At 45.2% G+C, this 21,350-nt stretch overlaps 1 protein-coding gene across 8 annotated transcripts in view; it reads right to left on the bottom strand.

Annotated features, from left to right (window-relative positions):
- The window catches only part of NEDD4L (NEDD4 like E3 ubiquitin protein ligase), a 384,213-nt gene that overhangs the window by 80,530 nt on the left and 282,333 nt on the right, over positions 1-21,350 (bottom strand). For all 8 annotated transcript variants that reach the window (XM_060029135.1, XM_060029129.1, XM_060029131.1 and 5 more), the window contains one exon: positions 3,552-3,602. Coding sequence is in view for 6 of the 8 variants with exons in the window: in XM_060029129.1 (XP_059885112.1) it covers positions 3,552-3,602 (51 nt within the window). In the remaining 2 variants the exon portion in view is untranslated. The remainder of the gene's footprint in view (positions 1-3,551; positions 3,603-21,350) is intronic.

The raw sequence follows: 21,350 nt of genomic DNA, 5'->3' as shown, positions 1-21,350 counted from the left end.
ATTCCTAAGATTTTAAAAGCATGGTTTGATCCTGCAAATGCCACTTTCCACCAGCAGCTGCACCCACAGGCCTCTAGGACTGCAGCAAGGGAAGAAGGTTCTTTAGCGAACATCAGTTACTAGGTCTAAACTATGTTTTTCAAAAAGCACACCCAAAACCCACAAAGTAGGGCATTTAAATGATTAAAGATAACTTCCTAACAATGGTGAGAGGTTACATTAACTTCAGTTTTGTGGTCTTGAATCTTCTCCATCAAGTTCCTGATTTAGAAAAGAGCTTCATTCAAAGGCTGCAACTTCTTAGACCAGAATCAAGGCAGAGATGACTCTTTTCTAAAGGAAGAAAGGTTCACGCTATCTTGGGGCAACAAGATAAAGCTTAAAATGCCTTGTAGTAAATAAGTGTGTATATATGTCAGGATGGAAGTGTATGCAATTAGGTATTTTGCTAATATAGATTTTAAAGATAGTAACAAAAGATTACTTCTCTTCTTTATCTTAATTTCTATGATTCCAAATCTCTGGGCCTTTTCTCTACCTAAATTAAATATTCTTGGCATATTAAATAGGTAGAACTACAGAGAAACAGCCTCAGGTAAGGGAAAAAAGCTGAATGAAAAATCACCACGTAAAACTTGGTGTGGGAATCCCTCCACCCCCAGTTCCCTCCAACAGCCAGAATTATTATCTTAGGAAAAGGGCCTCCAGAATCATGTATTTTTCACCTAAGCCAGAGAACTCTGGTCTCATCTCACCTGAGCCATCTAATAGGGTGCCATTTGCCACGTGTGGCTTTTTAAATATAAATTTTAATTAATTAGAATGAAATAAGATAAATTCCGTTCTTCAGTCACATTAGCTACATTTCAAATGCTCGACTACCACATGTGGCTACCGTGATGGTGGCCCTGCTAAGCCACATGAGTGAGGAACCTGCTTCACCGATTCTTCATCAGAGAGTAGAATTATGCCTATCAGTAAACATCTGTTAAAGGAATAAATTCTCTATCAGCAAATGGGGCTGTAAAGAATTAATTAATAACCAAATACCCAGTCCGATTTGTTAAGCCTTGAGAAGGCTTGGAAGGGTGGGCAACAGCAACTTCACCACCACATGACTGCTCTCCACTACCTTCTCTCATTATTAGTAAGACCTAAGTTCTTTAATCTAAAATTCGATGACATCAAACAATACTGAATCCACAGGCCACATAGCCATGTATATATAAACTGCCTTGACAGTGGTCATATGGCTATCAAGAAAAGAACATCCATGATTTATCCACAAAATATATTCAAATGCTAACTTCCATTTTACATGCCCACACTTGTGTTATCATACAAAATTAACTGTGCTATCTTCCCATGAGTGTCCTACACATATGATCAAATACACATATGAGAGCACCTCAAATCTTGGGACCAAAGCCATATATCCACTCAGAATATGCCGGTTGGGTTCTCCTACCACTAAGAGGATAAAGAATGCACCTTCACCTCTCCTCCTGCTCCCTTTGTGGTCCATCTTGGAGACTGCAGTGGGCTCCGCAAAGCCAGTCAGTTTTAAGGAGGAGATATAGCACTCCAGTGTAAGCTCATCTGGGGACAGACTGAAAACTGGGAGGCTCCACTTCTCAACCGGCTCAGCTCCTGTGAAAGTCCTCAGTCCTCTCTGGTCTCTCCCTCTTCCACTCTTTTTTATTTTATTTTTTTTGCGGTACATGGGCCTCTCACTGTTGTGGCCTCTCCTGTTGCGGAGCACAGGCTCCGGATGCGCAGGCTCAGCGGCCGTGGCTCAAGGGCTCAGCCGCTCCGCGGCATGTGGGATCCTCCCGGACCGGGGCACGAACCCGCGTCCCCTGCATCGGCAGGCGGACTCTCAGCCACTGCGCCACCAGGGAAGCCCTCCCTCTTCCACTCTTGAACCGGCTGGCTTCTATTCCAGCCTGGAGCCTTAGCACCGCTTCCTTCTTTGAAAGCTCCCTCTTGCCTCCACCGAAATCCAAAGGTAAAATGTTCCCTCTACTGATGTGGTCTCTGAAGAGGAACACTCTTCTGTTCTCTGGGAGTTCCACTCAACCTTTCAAAACCAATCTGCACTCAATCACTCAAGGGATTGTTGGAGCAAGTTGTTTAAAAATTTCACCTACACCTCTTAGAGTTAATACATAATTTGCCTTGACTGTGATGTGGTTTTCATGTTGGGGAAAAGGGAGGTTGGGGACACCCATGAAAGAACTGGCCAACCAGCCAAACTGCTGAGAAATGTGAGGCGGTTACAGCTTCAACCCGAACAGCATGAAGAGAAGACCCACTGATGTAGGAATACGTGAACAGTCTTCCTGCACAAAGGCTGAGACGTCCATACGCTATCAATGGGACTTTAAAAGAACAGTCAGGGCTCTGATGGCTTATGCCATCAAGCATAAGCCCACCTCCCACAAGCACCTTGGAGCTTCAGGTTTTCATATAGAAACAAGCAAAAATATTCTAATGATATTACTTTTGCTTCCGATCTTTTGGAAGGGAAGGCGCTTGAAACCTTTCTTCCTTAACAGCTCCCCTGTGTAAGCAAGAACACAGTGCTTGCCATCATGTTTCTTCCCAACAGAGCTTCACAGCTTCCTGGGTGAGACGCAGTCTTTCTTGGTCTTTAACAGCCATAGCTAGAGTTTCAACACAGCAGGAGGCTCACACTAGGTGGTTTGAGTCCTTTTAGTGTATAGACTACTTATACTATTTGCTCACATGACGCGTTTAAAAAGATAATAAAATGCCCTTGGAAGGCAGAAATGTTTGACTTATCCTCTCTCAGGTGCCACTTTAGGCACTTTGTGCTGCCCCGGGGAAGGAGGGCCGGGAGGTGGAACACGAGACCATCTACCTCTCACCAAGGAGGTCTTGGACCCCCATCCTATCGATACTGGAACGTGCGAGAGTCACCTTTAAGCTCAGTTAATGTCAACAGCCCCAACTGTTTTGCTGCTCGTCTGAGTGGAGAGGAATAGTAGCAACGCCACACATGCTAACCCAGTACAACTTCTGAAGCCAGAGTGGGCGTTTCCGGCTGACAAGTTCACTCAGTACCAATAGCATCTTTTCTTTTGTCTCTGTGCCAACTGAGAAAGGCCATGGAAACACTAGCTTGTATAGATGTAGCCCAAGAGAAACAGCAGGTACCATTCCAGACAAAGGGAACAGACGTTTGATTAGACCCAAGAGGTGAACTTGAAAGCAGGGACATTCCAGTGACAAGGAGGAGGGGTCTGACAGAAGCAGGTAGCTGACAAAGGAAGACAAACTAAGGAGCAGACGAGAAAGCAGCCAGTGACGCTGCCAGGCATGCGTGGATGGCTCAGATGCACTTGATTTTTACAGTTAAGCTATCTCCTATCCCCTTGAAAGGACCGCCTTCTAGAAAGGGCCAGGGCCAGGGTACACACGCTTCTCCACTGTGTTGAGGAAATGCCGCCCTGAAAACACAACCAAACTGCAGACGGTTAGAAACTGCTGCTCAGAGCACGCGCTGTAAAGCAGGCGACCGTTCTTACCGGGAGATGACTAAGGGGTATGTCCACCTGTCCCAGGAAGTCGTCTCGTGTCTGTTGAGAAGAGAGAAAAGAATTAATGTTTCCGTCTATTTGCTGAGTGTCAGCATTCTTAGAAGTGTTTCTTCACAAATAGAGAAAGGTCCAGGGCCTGACATGGGAGAGCAGGGGGGATGGGTTGAAGGCAGAGACCCAGGTGAGGCACAGACAGCCGTCGCCTCGGAGACCAGTGAGCCCAAGGCCTCACACACCTGACCTTGAGCTGCCTGAGACTCTGCAGGGCATCTACCACCCAACCCATTGGAGACAAATCCTCTCTTGGACCTGGAGAGCATGCGATCAGTCAGGGAAGGGACACCTGGGACCCCAGAAGGTTTGGGGGCACAGGTGGCCCAGTTTAAAGAGAAGATGGTAAAGAAATGCTGGGACCATTTTCACGAATATTTATTAAGTGCTATAAACAAAAGAGCTCCTTGAGAGCTGAGAGTCTTGGGAAAGAGTCTAGTTATTAATATATCTTATACATTACTTATTAAAAAATGGCACTGAACTTTCAGTCTAGTAAGTACACTGCTTCAGAATCCAAGATCACGCATGAGCTACTGGTTACATTTTTGGACACACTGTGCTTCTTCCCCTCTCCATCTCCCACACAGATCTCGATGAAATGCACGTGGAGAAGCTCACAGGTGCCCTTTCAGACTCTGGGAAGCACCGGAAGTCATAACTCAGGGTCAGGGGTCCCTGGTCTGGACCACGGGGTGTCCAGTGGGTCACGCTGACACAATGTCCTTCTGTAGGAGGGCTTGTGTCAGAGCCTCTGATGCTTAGATGACCTGCGATGTGAACCAGAAGGAACACGACGACTTCTGTTACCCGTAAAAACATGCAGTTGCTTCTACCACATTCCAAATGCCTATTATAGCTGGAAAGTTCTTCAGACATATCAGACTTGTCCTACTGCTAGCCTGGGGAAAAGCCCAAGAGACAATCCTGACCTCCTCACTTCGGATCCTGGGCTCTTGTTTTCACTCCTTACTGGTTTCCTATGAAATTTTCTAATTTATATAACACGCTTTTGAAGCACACTTGGAAACATTCTCTTCTTGCATTTGAAAAGCAGCAGCAGATAAATGTGAACAAGATTTACTGAAATGATTTGCTCCACGCTTAGAATCTCCTTTTATGTGATTAACTAGAAAACGATCTGTGTCCTCTAAACAACACATGAAGGATAATGAAAACTCAGTTACTGCTGGCTGAGCGTGCGCAAAGCAGGAGAGCCCCCATCCTTCCGACAAGACTCCGCTTTCTTGTATTTTCTCAGCTACGTCTGCCTCAGCCCACCATGGATACCTCACCGAGCATATGGCCGTCAGGTGCCGATGCTGTATATCTTAACAAGCAGTGGTCAGCACAAGGCCCAGAAAGTGGACATCTTCACTGTCCGAAGAATTAGGGAGCAGTCCCATTCTGAATTTGTCTGATTTAACTGTAAAGCCAATGTAAATGTCAGTTAATTCCACGATCAAAAACACAGAAATGGGGACTTCCCTGGTAGCGCAGTGGTTAGGAATCCACCTCCCAATGCAGGGGACACAGGCTCGAGCCCTGGTCCAGGAAGATCCCACATGCCGTGGAGCAACTAAGCCCGTGCACCACAACCCCTGAGCCTGAGCTCTAGAGCTCACATGCTGCAACTACTGAAGCCCGTGTGCCTAGAGCCCGTGCTCCGCAACGAAAGAAGCCACCGCAATGAGAAGCCCGCGCACCACAACGAAGAGGAGCCCCCGCTCACCGCAGCTAGGGAAAGCCCGCGTGCAGCAACGAAGACTCAACACAGCCAAAAAAAAAAAAACCACACACACACAGAAATGTCTGATTCCTGACCATAAACTGTGTGTCTACCTAATGAGAGTAGTGAGGTCCTACCACTTGTCCCCTCTCCCCTCCTGCTACTGGTACTGATACTGTGAAGGAACAGGACACGGGGATGCAACCATCAGAAGAAGACAGTCTTACCTGAAGCGCCGTTTCATAATCTGCTCTCTTTGAATAGCTATCTATCGATGGTTAACCTAAGTGCATTTTAACAAAAATTCACAAAACATCCACGTGCCCGTGTTGTTTTGCTTGGGAGATGTTAGAGTTCTAAACCCATCCGATGAGTTCACCATCTGAACCAAGAAGAGACAGGCACCTGCCGCTCAGGGCAAATCAAGTGCTGTGGCAAGGCCTCATCTAATCCTCACGGCAGCTGTAGCAGGTGGGCACCATTATTATACCCATTTTACAGAGGGGGAGCCTAGAGACCAGAGAGGTTCCTAGCTGGGTAGACTGGTTCCAGAGTCTGGGCTCTTAACTAATACACTGTCCCCCATCTCACTAATGGGCAGGAAAGCGTGGCTGTGTACCAGCTTTGGGCTTCTCATCGGGATGCTGGCTCTCAACAGTGTGGATGAGAAGGGACTCTGATGACAGCACAGTTTATGAGACTTCGGGGAAGGGGGTTCTGCAGAAACGCTCATCTGGGATGTTATCCTTAACGCAACCTCCTGTTCCGAAGTTTATGGGATCCCAGTGGTACTCACTGCAAAGCTAGGCGGCTTCACTTGTACCTTAACAAGTTTTCTCATTACACTGAAAAAACAATTCCTAAAACAGACGAAGACAGAGCAACCTCACCCTTAAAGTAAACAGAAGGCTCTTATTTTCTGGTTTACATCAAGGGCGACTGTAATAAAATCATTTTAAAAATAAAATAGGGATCAAGTGTATAGAGCAGCACATGGTCAAGAGGTATTGGCTTAAAGAAGTGATTCACCCGTCAGTGGAACATGCTGGTGAGATCTAGGTTTCAAAACAACCCACTGTTGCCAAAAGTACAGACATTTCAGGCGATTTAAAGTATTTAGGTTAGTGACACTACACCAACATTAAATGTGTCTTCGATACCACAGGACATCTAGGAGGGACCAGAGGGCCTACTAGTGGCCTTTGCACCAAAATGAGAAGCTGGAGTATTTCAAGGCCACCTGGCTGTGCTGATATGGCAGGATCCCTACCTGCGGGCCCTGGAGAGCCAAGGTTTGAGGCCCTCAGAGCCCCGTTAGGTTATCACTGCCACAGGATGACACCTTGCACCAATTTTATAAAAATACATTAATCAAGTCACTTAAATAATTTCCATTACAAAATTATTTCCATCAGGCATCATGTTAACCCTAAGAGCTTACAAAACACCAAATTAGTTTCAACTCACACAATACATACTGGCATTTCTTGTGCTTATTTTTAAGTGGTAACTGTTGTCAATTTCAACCTCAATTACCTGTCACACTATCCTGGAGGCTGAATATGTGCAGGTTAGTAACACAATTATACATGTTCCCTTCTGACAAGCCATCAAATATTTTCCCAACATAATGACAATGCAAAATGGAGCCCTTGAAATGTGTCACATAAGGTGAAACAAAAATCTATATTCCATTACTGGAAAAGTGAAATAAATATACCAAACAGTCTCTCTCTTAGAGTTTGTGTTCCAAATGACGATTAACTACATTCAAGACCATTCCTCCGAAGGAAAGGGGCAAGTGTGTGCCCTTGAGAGGCCATGGAGAGGTACGTGAGAGGTATGTGTGAATATCACTGGACCCCAAAGCCTGGGGACGATCACAATAGCTCCAGTGAAACCCTAACACAGCCCTCGGGCATTTCTCATTGTGCGCACCGGGCCAGAGATGCCAGCACTGAAGTGGACACCAGGCTTAGCTGTCCTCACAAAATAAACGAGAGGCGATTTCTCAAAGAACACATCCATTCAAGAAACACCACAGACTTTTGATCTTTAGGTTAGAATTGCACTCGAAGGATATGATCTGAATCTTACTACGTACTGATGACCACAGAGGTCACTGTGCAAGAGCTAGGCTAGGACTCTGTGCATTTCACATGGAAGCTGCAGGGGAGGAGGGGGACTATGTGGGGAGGACATCACCAGAAGTAAGGGGTGCTGGCACGTAAAGCTGGGGTCGTGAAGGCTCTTTAGGAAAGGTGTATCAGAAAGGACGGGCGATTCTTGGAAGGTAAGATGACCCGTATGTAACACTGCTTTAATGTAACACATTAAAGCAGCGCTTTTTAAACTGTGCGTTGCAATCCCACTAGCAGTTCACAAGAAGCATTAAGACAAACTAGATACAATGGAATAAAAAACATTAGAGCCTCACATGAAATGTAAGTAAGTACTGTTTCGAGGAATTTCTTTCAATTACATACACAGGTGAGTGCGTGTACTAAGTTGTGATGTCAAATTAATTTCTCTTTGCGTGTCACCATCACGAGTTTAAAAGCCACTTAACTCCAGCAAATGATAGCCATCCAGTGCTACCCATGGCCTAGAAAGCATCAAGGAGCAACTTCCAAGAAAATTATATTGAGAATTTCTCAAGACAAATGGAAGAGAAGTACCAGAGGCATTAGAACGTAAGCCACAGAAAAAGAATTTAAGAGTAAAGACATGGCATGATTACATCTTCATGAATTACAAATCAAGGTTAATCTCCCAACTCTAAACAGAGAGAAGAATAACCTTTGTTTTGCTGCTAAACCAGTAAATGCTTCTTCCTTGCGAGGCTCGCAGCCCACACTCGGGCACCAGCACCGACCAGACAGGGGAAACGGGTTCTATTTTTAGAGTGACTTTGGAAGCATGCACTCTGAATTATCTAAATAATGAATGGCTTGAGAAACTTTTGCAAAAGCTTTTGGACAAAATGTTATAAATATAGTGACTCTTCAACAGTCTACTGTCTGGAGAGTCACCTGGGTGTCGAGATGCACTCGGTTTTAGGTGCTGTCTCATTCCTCAAGAGAGCACGAAGGCAGCTTTACCACCACACACGAAAGGACGGAGGAATATTCTTTTTTCTCCGTCCATACACTCCAGCCTGTCCTCCGACAGCGGAGCTGCTGCGGTTCAGGAGGAGAGCATGAGTTTGGCCTCCACCCACACCACCCATCGCATAATCTAACGTCTTACCACCTGGTGCCTCTGGCTTTTCAAGGTGAGTTGTTTCAAAACGCAACGTCAAAGTTACCTTAATGAAACAGCCAAGTGGAATTCCACTAAAAATAAAGAAAAAGGTCCAGTGATGACATCCTCTGAACGCACACGCTCTTACCAAAATCCACTTGGTAAGCGCCAGAACACAAAACCCAAACGAAATTCAGATACTTTTTTTGCAAAACACAAAGAGCTTGCACTCCGCCAGCCTCTCTGCCATTTCGTTTAGAGGTTAGGGCTGAAACCTCCCATTCACTAAAACGGAATAAGGTGTGTCCTGGAGACACCGGCTGTTATTTCTAACAACAAATAAGACCTCCCTGTCAACAAGATGTCAGAGCAAACTCCAAGGACTGTTACAGGCTCTGTAAATCACGCTGGGTAGGCGGGCGGAATGAAACCATGCTGGCTGGATGTGTGATCATGAAGGCCTCTATTTTAAGGGACACTTTGCTTGAAATACAGAAGACAAAACAGAAGGGGTAGACAGAGCAGAGAACCGTCCTGCTGGCAAAGGCTACGGTAGCTCGGCAGTAGCCGCCAGGCTTTAACCAGGAGCATAACTAGACCGGTTCAAACTGGGCTTTCAGGTTCCAGGGGAGTCCCCACTGCTCCAGGTGTCCTGCTACCACATCAGCGATGAGGTGCGCTCGACGCCCCCTCCTCCCTCCAGGTGGGTGGAGGAAGCTCCTGGGCACAGTCCAGTCCTCTCCCCCCTCCAAATGTAAGCATCTTCCAGGCCAGGGGTCAACTGAGGGCCACAGGAATTACAGCCTTCTGCCAAACTTGATACTCTGAACTTAAGATCCAATAAACTCCGGGAATGCAAACACTGGGAAAGAGATTTGGGAACCAGACGCACAAAATGGGAGCCGCACTGCTGAGGTCACTGGCTCCTTCAGGCAGGGGGTCACCCATAGGCAGACGATGCTACACTGTGCCCGGCCTGAAAGGCACAGAGACTAGGTGCCCTCACCTCCTAGGGGCAGAAGCTAACTGGCCCTGTACTAGATAGAGAAAAGTAACACGAGCCACATCTAGAACTTGAAAATTTCTAAGTCCCATAAAAAAAATAAACAGGCGAAATTAATTCTAATAATATATTTTAGTTGACCCAATATATCCAAAATATTCATTTCAACATGTAATCAATATGCAGATTATTACTAAGAGTGTCTTACATTCTTATTTTTGTGCTAAGTCTTTGAAATCTGGTGTGTGCTTCTCGCCTACAGCACAGCTCGCTTTGGACCACCTGCATTTCAAGTGCTCGATAGCCACAGGTGGTGGGTATCTCTGTACAGACACTGACCATGACTGCCGCATCTCAGAGGCATGAATAGAACGCTGCAGGGATACAGCGGGGGAAGTGACTAATTCTGTCCAGGGTCAAGGGCAGGCATGACTTTACGGAGGATGAAGTCTTCATGCAGGGCCATTTCTTCTCTGGAGAAGTTTTACGATCAATTCTTCTGCAAGCAATTTTAATGATAGATTAAATGTATAAAGAACAAAAGAAAGTAAAGATACCTCTAGATTCTGTTGTTTATCTGTGAACTCAGCTACCAATAAATAGACTTTAATAATCTGAATGAAATGATCCACGCCAGACACGTTTAGTAACCAAAGCAGGATAAAAGGATGATCGAAGGATGGGGAAAAGGGCACCTAGGGACACCATGGGTTCAAAGTCATTTTTATAGTTTGATTTCATTAACAGGTTTACTGCTAAAAGCTCTTCCTCACACTTCCAGGCATTTGAGACTAGCAGCCCAGCTCCTTGTCTCGCTGGACAGTAGTTTGGGTGTGCGGAATATCGTCCTCAAGCAAAAACAGATCACATGTAACATAAATGCAGTATGGTATCATTCTTGGAATTTTAACGAGTGATGACTCCGAGCTACAAGAGGTACTAGAGGTACTGGAGCTACAGGAGGACGCTGACTGACTTTTCAGAGGAGCTCTGGCATCCCAGGTAGGTCCTGATAAGGCTTTTTCTGCAGTGGCTGCGTTCTGGCTGAAACCACATCTCTGGCCAGTGGCCTCTATCAAAGTTTGCTGGGGGGAGAGCTCCATCCAGCCATACCCTGGTAAGAACCTCAAGACCGCAAAGAATAATAAGCTTACGAGCAGCTCACCAATCGTGTCTCAGAAACCTGTTATTAGCAGGTTAAGAAACTTGCCCAGGGTCACCGAGTTAGTAAACAGCCTCCAGAAATGAACGCAGGCAGGCTGGCTCCAGGGTCCATGCTGTCACCACCACAGAGTGACGTCACACTCCACGGACTTAAAAACGAACATTAACAGGCTCCCCCTACCCCCAGAAGACTCTAGTCTGATGTGCTGCTGCCCCCAACTCCACATCCCCTCAGGTGACACTTGCCAGATACAGTTCTTGCAATCTGTCAACTCCCATGGAACATAATCTCAGCACTGTCTGTCCTGTGCATATTCTTACATGTGTCCTTCTTTCCTTACCTGTATATTAATACAAAAATGAAACAAGTGAAGTATACGTTTGAAAGAGAAATGAAATGGAGCTAAAGACTTCTTATTCTTTGATTAATCCCCTCCCCCTGCCCCAATATCTTTTAAAGCTGAGCTCTTCAAACTGCAGCAGGCAGACCTCGGAGGATAAACAAAGACTTTCCAGGGAACTTGGGCATGCGAAGTTTTAAAGAAATCAGTTTCTAGACCCCTCCATAGGTCCTCTTCCCTAAACTCGATGTGCCTGAGAACAGAGTCTGTCTTCTGCTCCCTCACCTTTCCTAAATCACAACCCCCTTCTCCCACTTTCCAGAGAAAGGCGTACTTCTCACCCTTCCTAATCTCACCACCGTGCAGTTTTCTGGGTACAGTTTGAAAAGGCACAGCTCCCGAGCTGAGGGGACATGAGACAGACTCTTACTTCCCCTCGACGACTAGGCTCATGGAATGACAATGTCTTGCATATTTACCATCCATCCAACTAATTTTGTTGTTTATTTGATTTAAAAAATGAAGTCAGATTTTTAAATGACAGGAAATAGCCTGATATGGCTGACGTGTTTTTAGCAATAAGGACTGATTTGGTTTAATTCAATTTCATGGCAGGTATTTTCCATAAAATGGGCTGTATCTGCGATCACATGATAAAAAAGAACCAAAATACTGGATATGTTATGAAATATATTTAAAGCACACACAAAATACTCAATACATTAAAAATTACATCTTTTGCAATTATTGGACTAATAACTTACCAAGTTACGATAAATTATAGATGTCATCTTAAAAAAAATGTGTGAGAAACAGTTCTTCAAAATTCTTTTTAAGGTTTACTGAGCAGAGACGTTTGGAGACCAGAGTTTAAAGCACATAATCGATCATCAAGTCAGGTCATTAACTGGGTTGTTATTAAAAAGTTTCCCTCAAAACTCATTAAGTATTTAAAGCTTCCTCCTCCAGGGGACAGGGCTGCAGCCATGAAAAGGAAAGGCTTCTCCTTTCCATATACTACGCTGGTGAGAAAAACAGCCTGGAGAGGAAACCTTCAAAGCTTTGTGAAAAATTAAGCAAATGATTCCATGCACCTTCAGATTACACCATTTAAAGTAAGGAATTTGAAGGACGAAGAAGAATGTCAGTTTCAGATTCCAGCAGGTGCACATTTAAGAGCAGCAGAGTGTGGGTCCTCTTCCACTCCGGCACCTACAAAGGACACCCTGGGAAACAATGGCCCAACACCTCCTCCTTCTCGGCTCTTTAGGACAGATTAACATCCACGGGTACCTGAGTGCAGTTCTTCTGAACAGAAGCACCAGGACTTAAGTGTGGAGGTAACCAGGGGCTCCTGGCCTGGCTGGACGTTACGATCTCCTGGGAAGCTCTCAAAGCGCTGCTATACCCAGGCCTCACCTGAGACAATTAAATTTCTGGTAGAGGGGCCCAGACCCAGGTGTGTTTTAGAAGCTCTCAAGCTCATGCTTATCTGAGGCCCGGGTTGACACCCAGTGAGTAAACCTCTCGGTTTTCCTTCTTCACGAAAGAGCAACTGTGACTACCTGTTAAACTGGTAGAATTATACTGATTAGCAAACTAATATTAAATCGCAGCCTCTAAGGGTACAAAAGAGTTCGTGTTCCCTGCGTCCCAACCCCAGAGCTCCCCTCCTTTGTGCCTCTACTGTCCTCCCAGAGGAGAACTAGCTGGACCCATTTACACGCGTTGGTAAAAATAACTGCCCGGGCCCGGAATGTGGATGAGATGGGGGAGGGGGACGATTTCTGGCCACCCCTGTTTGGAACCCTAGCCCTCTGGCCTGATAGGGCTGAGATATTAATAGGAATGAGACTCACAGGTGCACAGACAAAGCACAGAGATTTCACTGGTCATGGCCAAGGGCTATCTGCTTGCCATTCTAATACCAGGGCTAAAAAGACAAATCCCATTTCAAAATAGAATCAGAGAATGTGGTCTTTAGGAGGGACCTCAAAAGTCATTCAGCGCAAAATATCTGAGACTCCTCTCTCTGTCCATCCTTCAAGTGGGTGCTCACCCCGCCTAGTTTTAAGCACCATCAGTGATGGGGAGCTCACTACCTACTGGGTCGGGAGAAAGGGTATAGGCTTTGGATGCCTATACGCCTAGTTTAAAAGTCCCATGTCTATCTAGAAGCAGCTGAATAGCTAGAGGCAAGTTTCTTAATCACCACCAAAGGCTGATCATCTCATCTGTAAAACGGGGATAGAAACAACTTTATTTTGCACAGTCACTGGGTATTAAATGGGACAATTGGATTCAATGAGCATAATTCCTAACCCAGGGCTTTGTACCCTCAGCACCGCTGGCATTTGGGGCTAGATAATACTTTGTTGCAGGGGACTGTCTATGCTACGCATTATAGGGTTTTAGAAACATCCGGCTTTTATCCACAACATGCAAAAGCAATCCCTGCCCCTCAGTTATGATAACCAAAAATAGCTCCAAATACTGTCAGATGTCTTGTGGGGGGGGGGTCGTGGATGGGACGAAACTGCCCCCAGTTGAGAACCGCTGTCCTAATCCACTTCCCCCCCTGTACTCTGTAAGGCGTTCATGGCATCTTTGGGCAATTCTGTAAGAATGTTCTCGTGATCTGGTGTTCGTTTTTTCTTTAACTCCCATCCCCCGAAGCACCAGGGAAGAAGGAAGCCTAAGTTAAGTTTCTGTACCTCGAAAGTGGCACCTGAACAAGAGCCCCCCTGACTGCAGCACTTAACATTTGTTTCTACAATACCACGTTCTCTTAGGGGCTAGCTAGTCTCTCACAGGGAGGTGTGAGTGGCTTAATCGCTCATTTGAAGAAAGTTCCGTCCTTACCAGTTCTAGCTGGTTTCCCTCTCCCCCTCCCCCTCCCCCGCGAGCAAAGCTTCATGTCCTGGACTATTTCCTAATTAATGTGTAAAACAGAGAGTGGGACAGAGTTCACTAGATGGCTGCCAGGAAAATCCCTGAGAAGCTGAGACTGGTGGCTGAGCTCCTTCTCCGAGTGAGCTGTGTTTAAGATCAACAGCAAGAGCTATGCAGTTATCAGGAAGGAACTGCAGCTCTGGGCCAAAAACGTTTCCAGAACAAGGAACCGTGTTGTAAAGAGCTATAACTGAAAGCATACAGTTGGGCTGGCGTCCAAGCCAGGAAGGCCCAGGAACATGGGAGAGAGAATGTGCGTGTACTTTAGATAAAAATCACAGGGGAGAAAAATGCCCCCAATACTCCCTTCTCTGTCACACCAAAAGTCTTGAACAATCAAACCAACGAAGACGGAAGTTAGCACCACGGGCACCAAACCTTAAGTCTTCAACTGATGTCTAAAAACACAAGGCAAACCTAGGAGAAGAAAGCTGTGACTTTTTCTGAGAATCACGGGGCACTAACACTCAAATGCCCACATGCGGTGCAAGAAGTGGTCGAATATCCACGTTATTTGTAAACCCCACTAGCGCTGGAACCAGGATGAGGCCAGCGAGGCCCCGAGAGCAGGGTTGCTCATGCTGATTTAAGTGCTTTCTTAAATGCTGAACCCCAGATGCCTCTCTTGCTCCCTCTTAGTCCTTGCCCTGAAACCCATCTTTGTTGCCAGGTATGCCCTGCACCAATGACTCAAAGGAAGGGGAGGTACCGCCTTTGAGAAGCACACGGCCTAGATGCACGGGTTCTAAATTATAGGCATGGACGTGAAGTGGGCCAGGGAAAAGAATCCCAGAGGCTGGCCCCTTGGGTGCTAGTCCTGGCTCAGGAACCAACTAGCTGCATGACCTTGGGCACTAAGCCTTCCCTGCACCAGGTTCCTCATCTGGAAAATGGGGCAATGACCACCTGTACTTCCTGTTTCATAAACCATCACACACCTCAAACGTCCGTGTGTGTGGAAGACTTGTGCAAGCTACTGTGGAATGTGATTAAGCTGCCCTATTAATGGATACTTTGAGAGCTGAGAAATGGGAGGAGTCGGGAGGATCCCTGCCGATAGCCAGCCAACTGTAAAGCACACGGCTATTTTTAGAAACTCGATGGTTCAATCAGTCTGGTCGTCAATCAGAAAACTTCTTGTATTGCCAAGAGCTCAGCACAGACAGTCTGAGAAACCCTGTTCCATCCTGAGGGCAACCCACATGAAAGAGCCTTAAAAACGAAATGAACTGTTGTAAAGTTAATTATCCCTTAAAGAATAAATACATGAAAATGGAACTTAATGTCAAGGACTGAAGGAAGACTAAATAAGCATAAAAAGGTTAGTCTAAGCTTCGAAACAACTTCTTTCTTTTTTTTAAAGATGATCTGCAGTGAGGCTATTCAACAACTTTTAAGAAGTTACACAAAAGAATCCATTTATGTATATGTTGGTTGTGCGGAACAGGAAAGCTATAATCCTAAAGAAAACTGTATCATAAATAGTGATCCCGAGGCTAGACTACAAAGGCTCAGGACATCTGTGAAGTGACCGGAGCGTGAAGCAGCACTCACCTGGGGGCTTCAACTACCCTCTGCCTCCACCCTGAGCTTCTCGGCTAACATCCCTCACTAGCTGGGGCGACACGGGGCCAGGACGAGCCCCTATCGACATCATCCCACTGTCACCCCTCCAACTGCACACTGCAGGGAATGGCAGGGCGTGGGGACAATGACTCTGACAGCAGAGGTGAGTCACCTCCGGAGCTGGGTTTGGGGCCGGGGCAACGTTCTAGGTCCTCCTAAATGTTAATGAGCACTCTGCATTACCCTCCATCATATTTCCATGGCTTATTTTAATAGGAGTTAAAATTTCCCTACAAAAATCTTTAAGTAAAACTAAGGTCATTACTTTACCTTGGGATGTGCAGGTACCAGCTTGAAAAAGCATAGGCTGCATCAGTGACTGCAGGGACCCAGGCAGAACTGGGGAGCAGTGCTCTCTCTCTGACCTCGAGCGAGCTACTTAGCTACTGGAGTTGTGAAAACAATACGTGCAAACCTGGCACCAGACACTGAATAAAGGAGATGCCTGACAAGTAAATTAAACCGTTGTTATTCTACAGTATACTTCCTTTCCCAGAAAGAAAACCAGGAAGAGTCACAAATTGGAGACTGCCTTTATGAGCTGGTCTATGTGTTCATAGCCATAAACTGTACAGAGGTCTATACAAAAAAGGCACATAAAAATATAATTACATTCCCATGTAATTCTTAACCTTCTCATTGATCAGAGCATCCGACTGCATCAAAATTAAACTTCTAGTGACCACCTTCCTGGGCCAAACATTAATTACTGGAACACTGAAGTGGGTGTCAATCTACAGCAATGGCCCCGGGAATTTGAACGCTCTCAGGTAAACAGATATAAGGTAAACACTTAAATGAGCTTTAAACTGTCATTCTTTTTTATTTTTTTAATTAAGTAATTAATTTTTGGCTGCGTTGGGTCTTTGTTGCTGCACGCGGGCTTTCTCTAGTTGCAGCGAGCGGGGGCTAACTCTTTGTTGCGGTGCGTGGGCTTCTCATTGCGGTGGCTTCTCTTGTTGTGGAGCTCGGGCTCTAGGCGCACGGGCTTCAGCAGTTGTGGCACGTGGGCTCAGCAGTTGTGGCTCGCGGGTTCTAGAGAGCAGGCTCAGTAGTTGTGGCGCATGGGCTTAGTTGCTCCGCGGCATGTGGGACCTTCCCAGATCAGGGCTCGAACCCGTGTCCCCTGCATTGGCAGGTGGATTCTTAACCACTGCGCCACCAGGGGATTCCCCAAATTGTCATTATTTTATCTATTTTCTTACTTGAGTTTTTCTCCATACTTCAAAGGAAAAAGTATTGAAGGAGTTACCTGGGGCCCTAACTCATCATGGATCTAAGGAGAATTCTTAGATTTCTATGTCTTATTATCTCCATTATAAACTACAGTAATTCTAAGGCTCTTTATGTGTGTACAAGTCCCAGAACTTAACAAGATAAACTTACTGTACCTGTGTGTCTTGTCCTTAGTGACAATTTTGGATAAAATATTAACTTGAAAGTTTCTATAGTAATCTGTAAATCAAGCAATATGCACCTACTTTCAATTTAGAAACTGACAGAAAAACCTAGAACAGTAGAGAGAGTGGCACATGGCGCAAACCCTGCCCACTGGAACCTCACACTGCATCATGGTGGAGCCCCTCCCACCCAGCAGAGCCCAAAATACCCTGGAATTCAATCGTGGTTATTTCACTGAGTGGAGCTGGGGCTGTTTTGACTACCATGTCCAAAGAAACTACAAGCATGACTTCCACAGACCGAATTCTTTTCTTCTCCTTCTGGCATGACTCTGAGGACCAGACACCTGTGCACGGCAGCACTGAGGGAGGGTGGCAGTGGCTCTGTCTCTGACTTTCACTCTACTCCCAGCCCTGCATCTTATTTTGATGGTGACTTGATGCAGTTACTTAATCTCTCTAAGCCTCAGTTTCCTCATCTGCAAAGTGGGGATGATAATAGCAACACTGAGATGTGGTGTGTGAACCAGCAGTAACTTTCATATGGAAAGAACCCAGAGAGTGTTAGCTGCATCAGGACCAATAGACGGAAGGGGGTATTAAACCCAAAAATATTTCTTCAGGTACAAAGCGCAGCAAAAACTTCTTTTAAGCTGGGGGTAGTAACCCTCCCGAATGTGTGCATGACACAATTCCTTTGAAGCTGTAAAGCAACAACAACGGTTAGCACACATGGGACACTCACTCTGTGCCCAGCACATTCTAAGTGCTTCACGTAACTCACCTCCCTCAATCCTCCCGACAAGCACATTACGGACACGCAGACTAAAGCATGGAAAGGCTAAGTAATCTGTCCAAGGTCAGACAGCTGGTAACTAGCTCAGCCCAGATCTGAACTCTCACCCAACACGTACAGTCTCTGAAGAGTCACGCAGGCTTAGCTGCCTGTATTCACAGTATAATCCCCAATTCTTATGTCCTTTGTTTTCTTGCTGGATAAAAAAGTCTTCTTACCCAGGCGCTAGCTCACCCTTGCCTGTTCCTTCAGGAGCCCGTGGGACATGTGGCAGGTCATTAAGGGACCCACTTAATTACATTTTGAGAATAAATAACAAAGTTGGGCCTTACTCTGGATGCCATTCTGAGAAAAACTGAGAAGAGTTACAACTATGACTCTTAAAATCGTATAAACGCCAGAGAGTCTTTTCTAAGCTCTCCACCACCCTCATCCCAATTCATCTCCAAGAGGGGCCAGTGGAGGCGAGGAGACTGCTTTTCTAAGCAATGTATTTATGAAATACGTACAACCTGATTATAACTGTTTCAGACCCTGTCTGTTAAAAACTGTCCACGTTTTCTCTACCCACCCAGAGAAAACAATCTCGGGCGTTTCAAAGCCACAGTAATGGAGACTAGCTTTACAGTTAAATTTTCAAAAAGAAAACAAAATATATCCAATTTATACAAAGGCACTGGAAAATGTTTTTGATTCACTAGTACATATTGCGTTTTTCTTTTTAGGCATCAATGTGTCAAAAACAAAATCTTGGTATCTTGCAGTCAAGAAATCTAACAGCTTTTCATATCAGTCTATGCCTCTCTCCCTGCAAAGGGGACAAAAAATGGTAACTGAACAAAGGCACGGATGTGGCAACTTCCCCAGTTGCTTATCATGCAGGGTGCACACGCTGTGTGAACAATCAGCGCCTCTGTGTGGGAGGAATCTTTTTATTCTGAAAATTCAGGTAAGAACTTTAATAAAATAGAATGATCAACTCCAGAACGACTCTGTTCAAAACAGACCAAACTGTGCCCAGCCACATGCTTTCTTCAACCTGATCACACATGGGGGAGGGTGGGTGGTAGTGTGTGTGCATGTGCGCACACACGCATTTTAGAAGCAAAAGTACACGCACACCTTCCTTGATTAAAGATAATGTTTAGAAGACAACTGTCATGGCTATCCAATCTGCGATCATGGTACGAATCACTCTTAGACAAAGGCTGCAACGGAACCATTTACTTATTTAATTTTGATTTTTACTGGAAGGAACATGCTACGTAGCAATTCAAGAAGCCCAGGGAACAAAAATACGGGGAGACGTTGTCATATAAAATGTAATTTAGGGACTTCCCTGGCGGTCCAGTGGTTAAGACTTCACCTTCCAATGCAGGGGGTATGTGTTCGATCCCTGGTCAGGGAGCTAAGATCCCACATGCTTTGCAGTCAAAAAACCAAACACATAAACAACAGAAGCAATACTGTAACAAATTCAATAAAGACTTTAAAAAGGTCCACATCAAAAAAAAATCTTTAAAAAAACCAAAGTAATTTAGAAGCCTGGTTGACATCCAAGGTGAAACGGTATCCTAAGAAATGTTCCATTTGTCATCATGTGCCTGTTGGAAGGGACCAGGTGGGGCAGTGTTTGATTACTTAGGGCAGTGCGCTAATCAGAACCAGTAAACTCGCCCAGTCCACAGACATTTTTTGGAAAGGAAAAAAGGGGAGAGAGATGGAAAAGACAGACTTTAAGGACATGTTTTAAGCACTTTATATGCATTATCTCATTTAATCATCCTAATAACCCTGAGGGAGGTACCATCATTAGCCCCGTTTTGAAGATGTGAGACCTGTGCTTTAGAACAGTTCAGTGACCTGCTCATACCACCTGGTCCACTAAGCAGGGCCAGGATCCAGGTAGTGATGGGCCCAGGATTCAAACTCGGGCTTGGCTCATCTCTCCATGTTTTGTCTCTGTGGATCTAGTTAAGATAACCAGGGTCCCAGAGATAAACTCAACAGCAGATAGCCCTGGACTCTTATCAAAATCATGAATTACAACTCAGAGACATGCAGCTTCTCTTAAAACATATATACAGAAAAGATAATCACTTTTCTTTTTAAAGGGATATTATCATAGTTTTCACCAAGATATGTGACATTCATGTAGACAGATTGAGCTAGGGCAAATTCCAGTTACCCCAAATGACAGTACATGATACTGTAACAGATTGACTCTACTGTAAAGTTGTTTCCTAGATTTTATTCTTCTGTATCACTGATTCACAGAAGTGATTCTGTTTGTGTTTGCTAGCACAGAGGCACTACCTTCAAGAATCTGAACTGCTGTTTTATTGGAGAAAGAGACACTGAAGCCTAGATAATGGCACCATCAAAGTACAACAGGAAAGAATAAGACACCCAGGAAGGCACACTTGCAGGACGCAGCTCTTGGGAAAAGACCTGGAGACAGCAGAAAACAATGCAACGGGGAACAGTCAAGTGGTGAGTTGGACGTGATCATTTAAATCTCTCCTAGGTCTAATGTTCCAGCGCACAGAGCCGTCCACGCCAAGCACACAGGCTCAGGGCTACAACAACCACTGTTGGTACCACTCCCTGGCTCTCTGGATCTAACCATTTTCTTATGACTCATTTTACACGCACGTCTTCCCTTCCAGCAAAACCACAAGCAGCCTCAGGACAGACACAGTCTTATACATCTTTGTATCTACCTCCCACTGTGCCTAGGAACAGCAACAACACATGGTACGTTCTCAATAACTGCTTGATTTAACTTCAAGAGTAAAACGACCCCTGCAGGATAGAATGTGAATCCTTTGGCTTTCTCTGTAAACTGTCCCAGGTGTTGAAAATGGGGTGTACATGAACCAAAATGTTCATCGCAGCTCTATTTACAATAGCCCGGAGATGGAAACAACCTAAGTGCCCATCATCGGATGAATGGATAAAGAAGATGTGGCACATATATACAATGGAATATTACTCAGCCATAAAAAGAAATGAAATTGAGCTATTTGTAATGAGGTGGATAGACCTAGAGTCTGTCATACACAGTGAAGTAAGTCAGAAAGAAAAAGACAAATACCGTATGCTAACACATATATATGGAATTTAAGAAAAAAAAAAATGTCATGAAGAACCTAGGGGTAAGGCAGGAATAAAGACGCAGACCTCCTAGAGAACGGACTTGAGGTTATGGGGAGGGGGAAGGGTGAGCTGTGACGGGGCGAGAGAGAGTCATGGACATATACACACTAACAAACGTAGTAAGGTAGATAGCTAGTGGGAAGCAGCCGCATGGCACAGGGATATTGGCTCGGTGCTCTGTGACAGCCTGGAGGGGTGGGATCGGGAGGGTGGGAGGGAGGGAGACGCAAGAGGGAAGAGATATGGGAACATATGTATATGTATAACTGATTCACTTTGTTATAAAGCAGAAACTAACACACCATTGTAAAGTAATTATACTC

Source organism: Delphinus delphis, chromosome 13 (genome assembly GCF_949987515.2).
Source record: "Delphinus delphis chromosome 13, mDelDel1.2, whole genome shotgun sequence".
NCBI classification, from domain to species: domain Eukaryota; kingdom Metazoa; phylum Chordata; class Mammalia; order Artiodactyla; family Delphinidae; genus Delphinus; species Delphinus delphis.
Note: the sequence above shows the minus strand (reverse complement) of the source record. Positions and strands in the feature narration are given on the sequence as shown.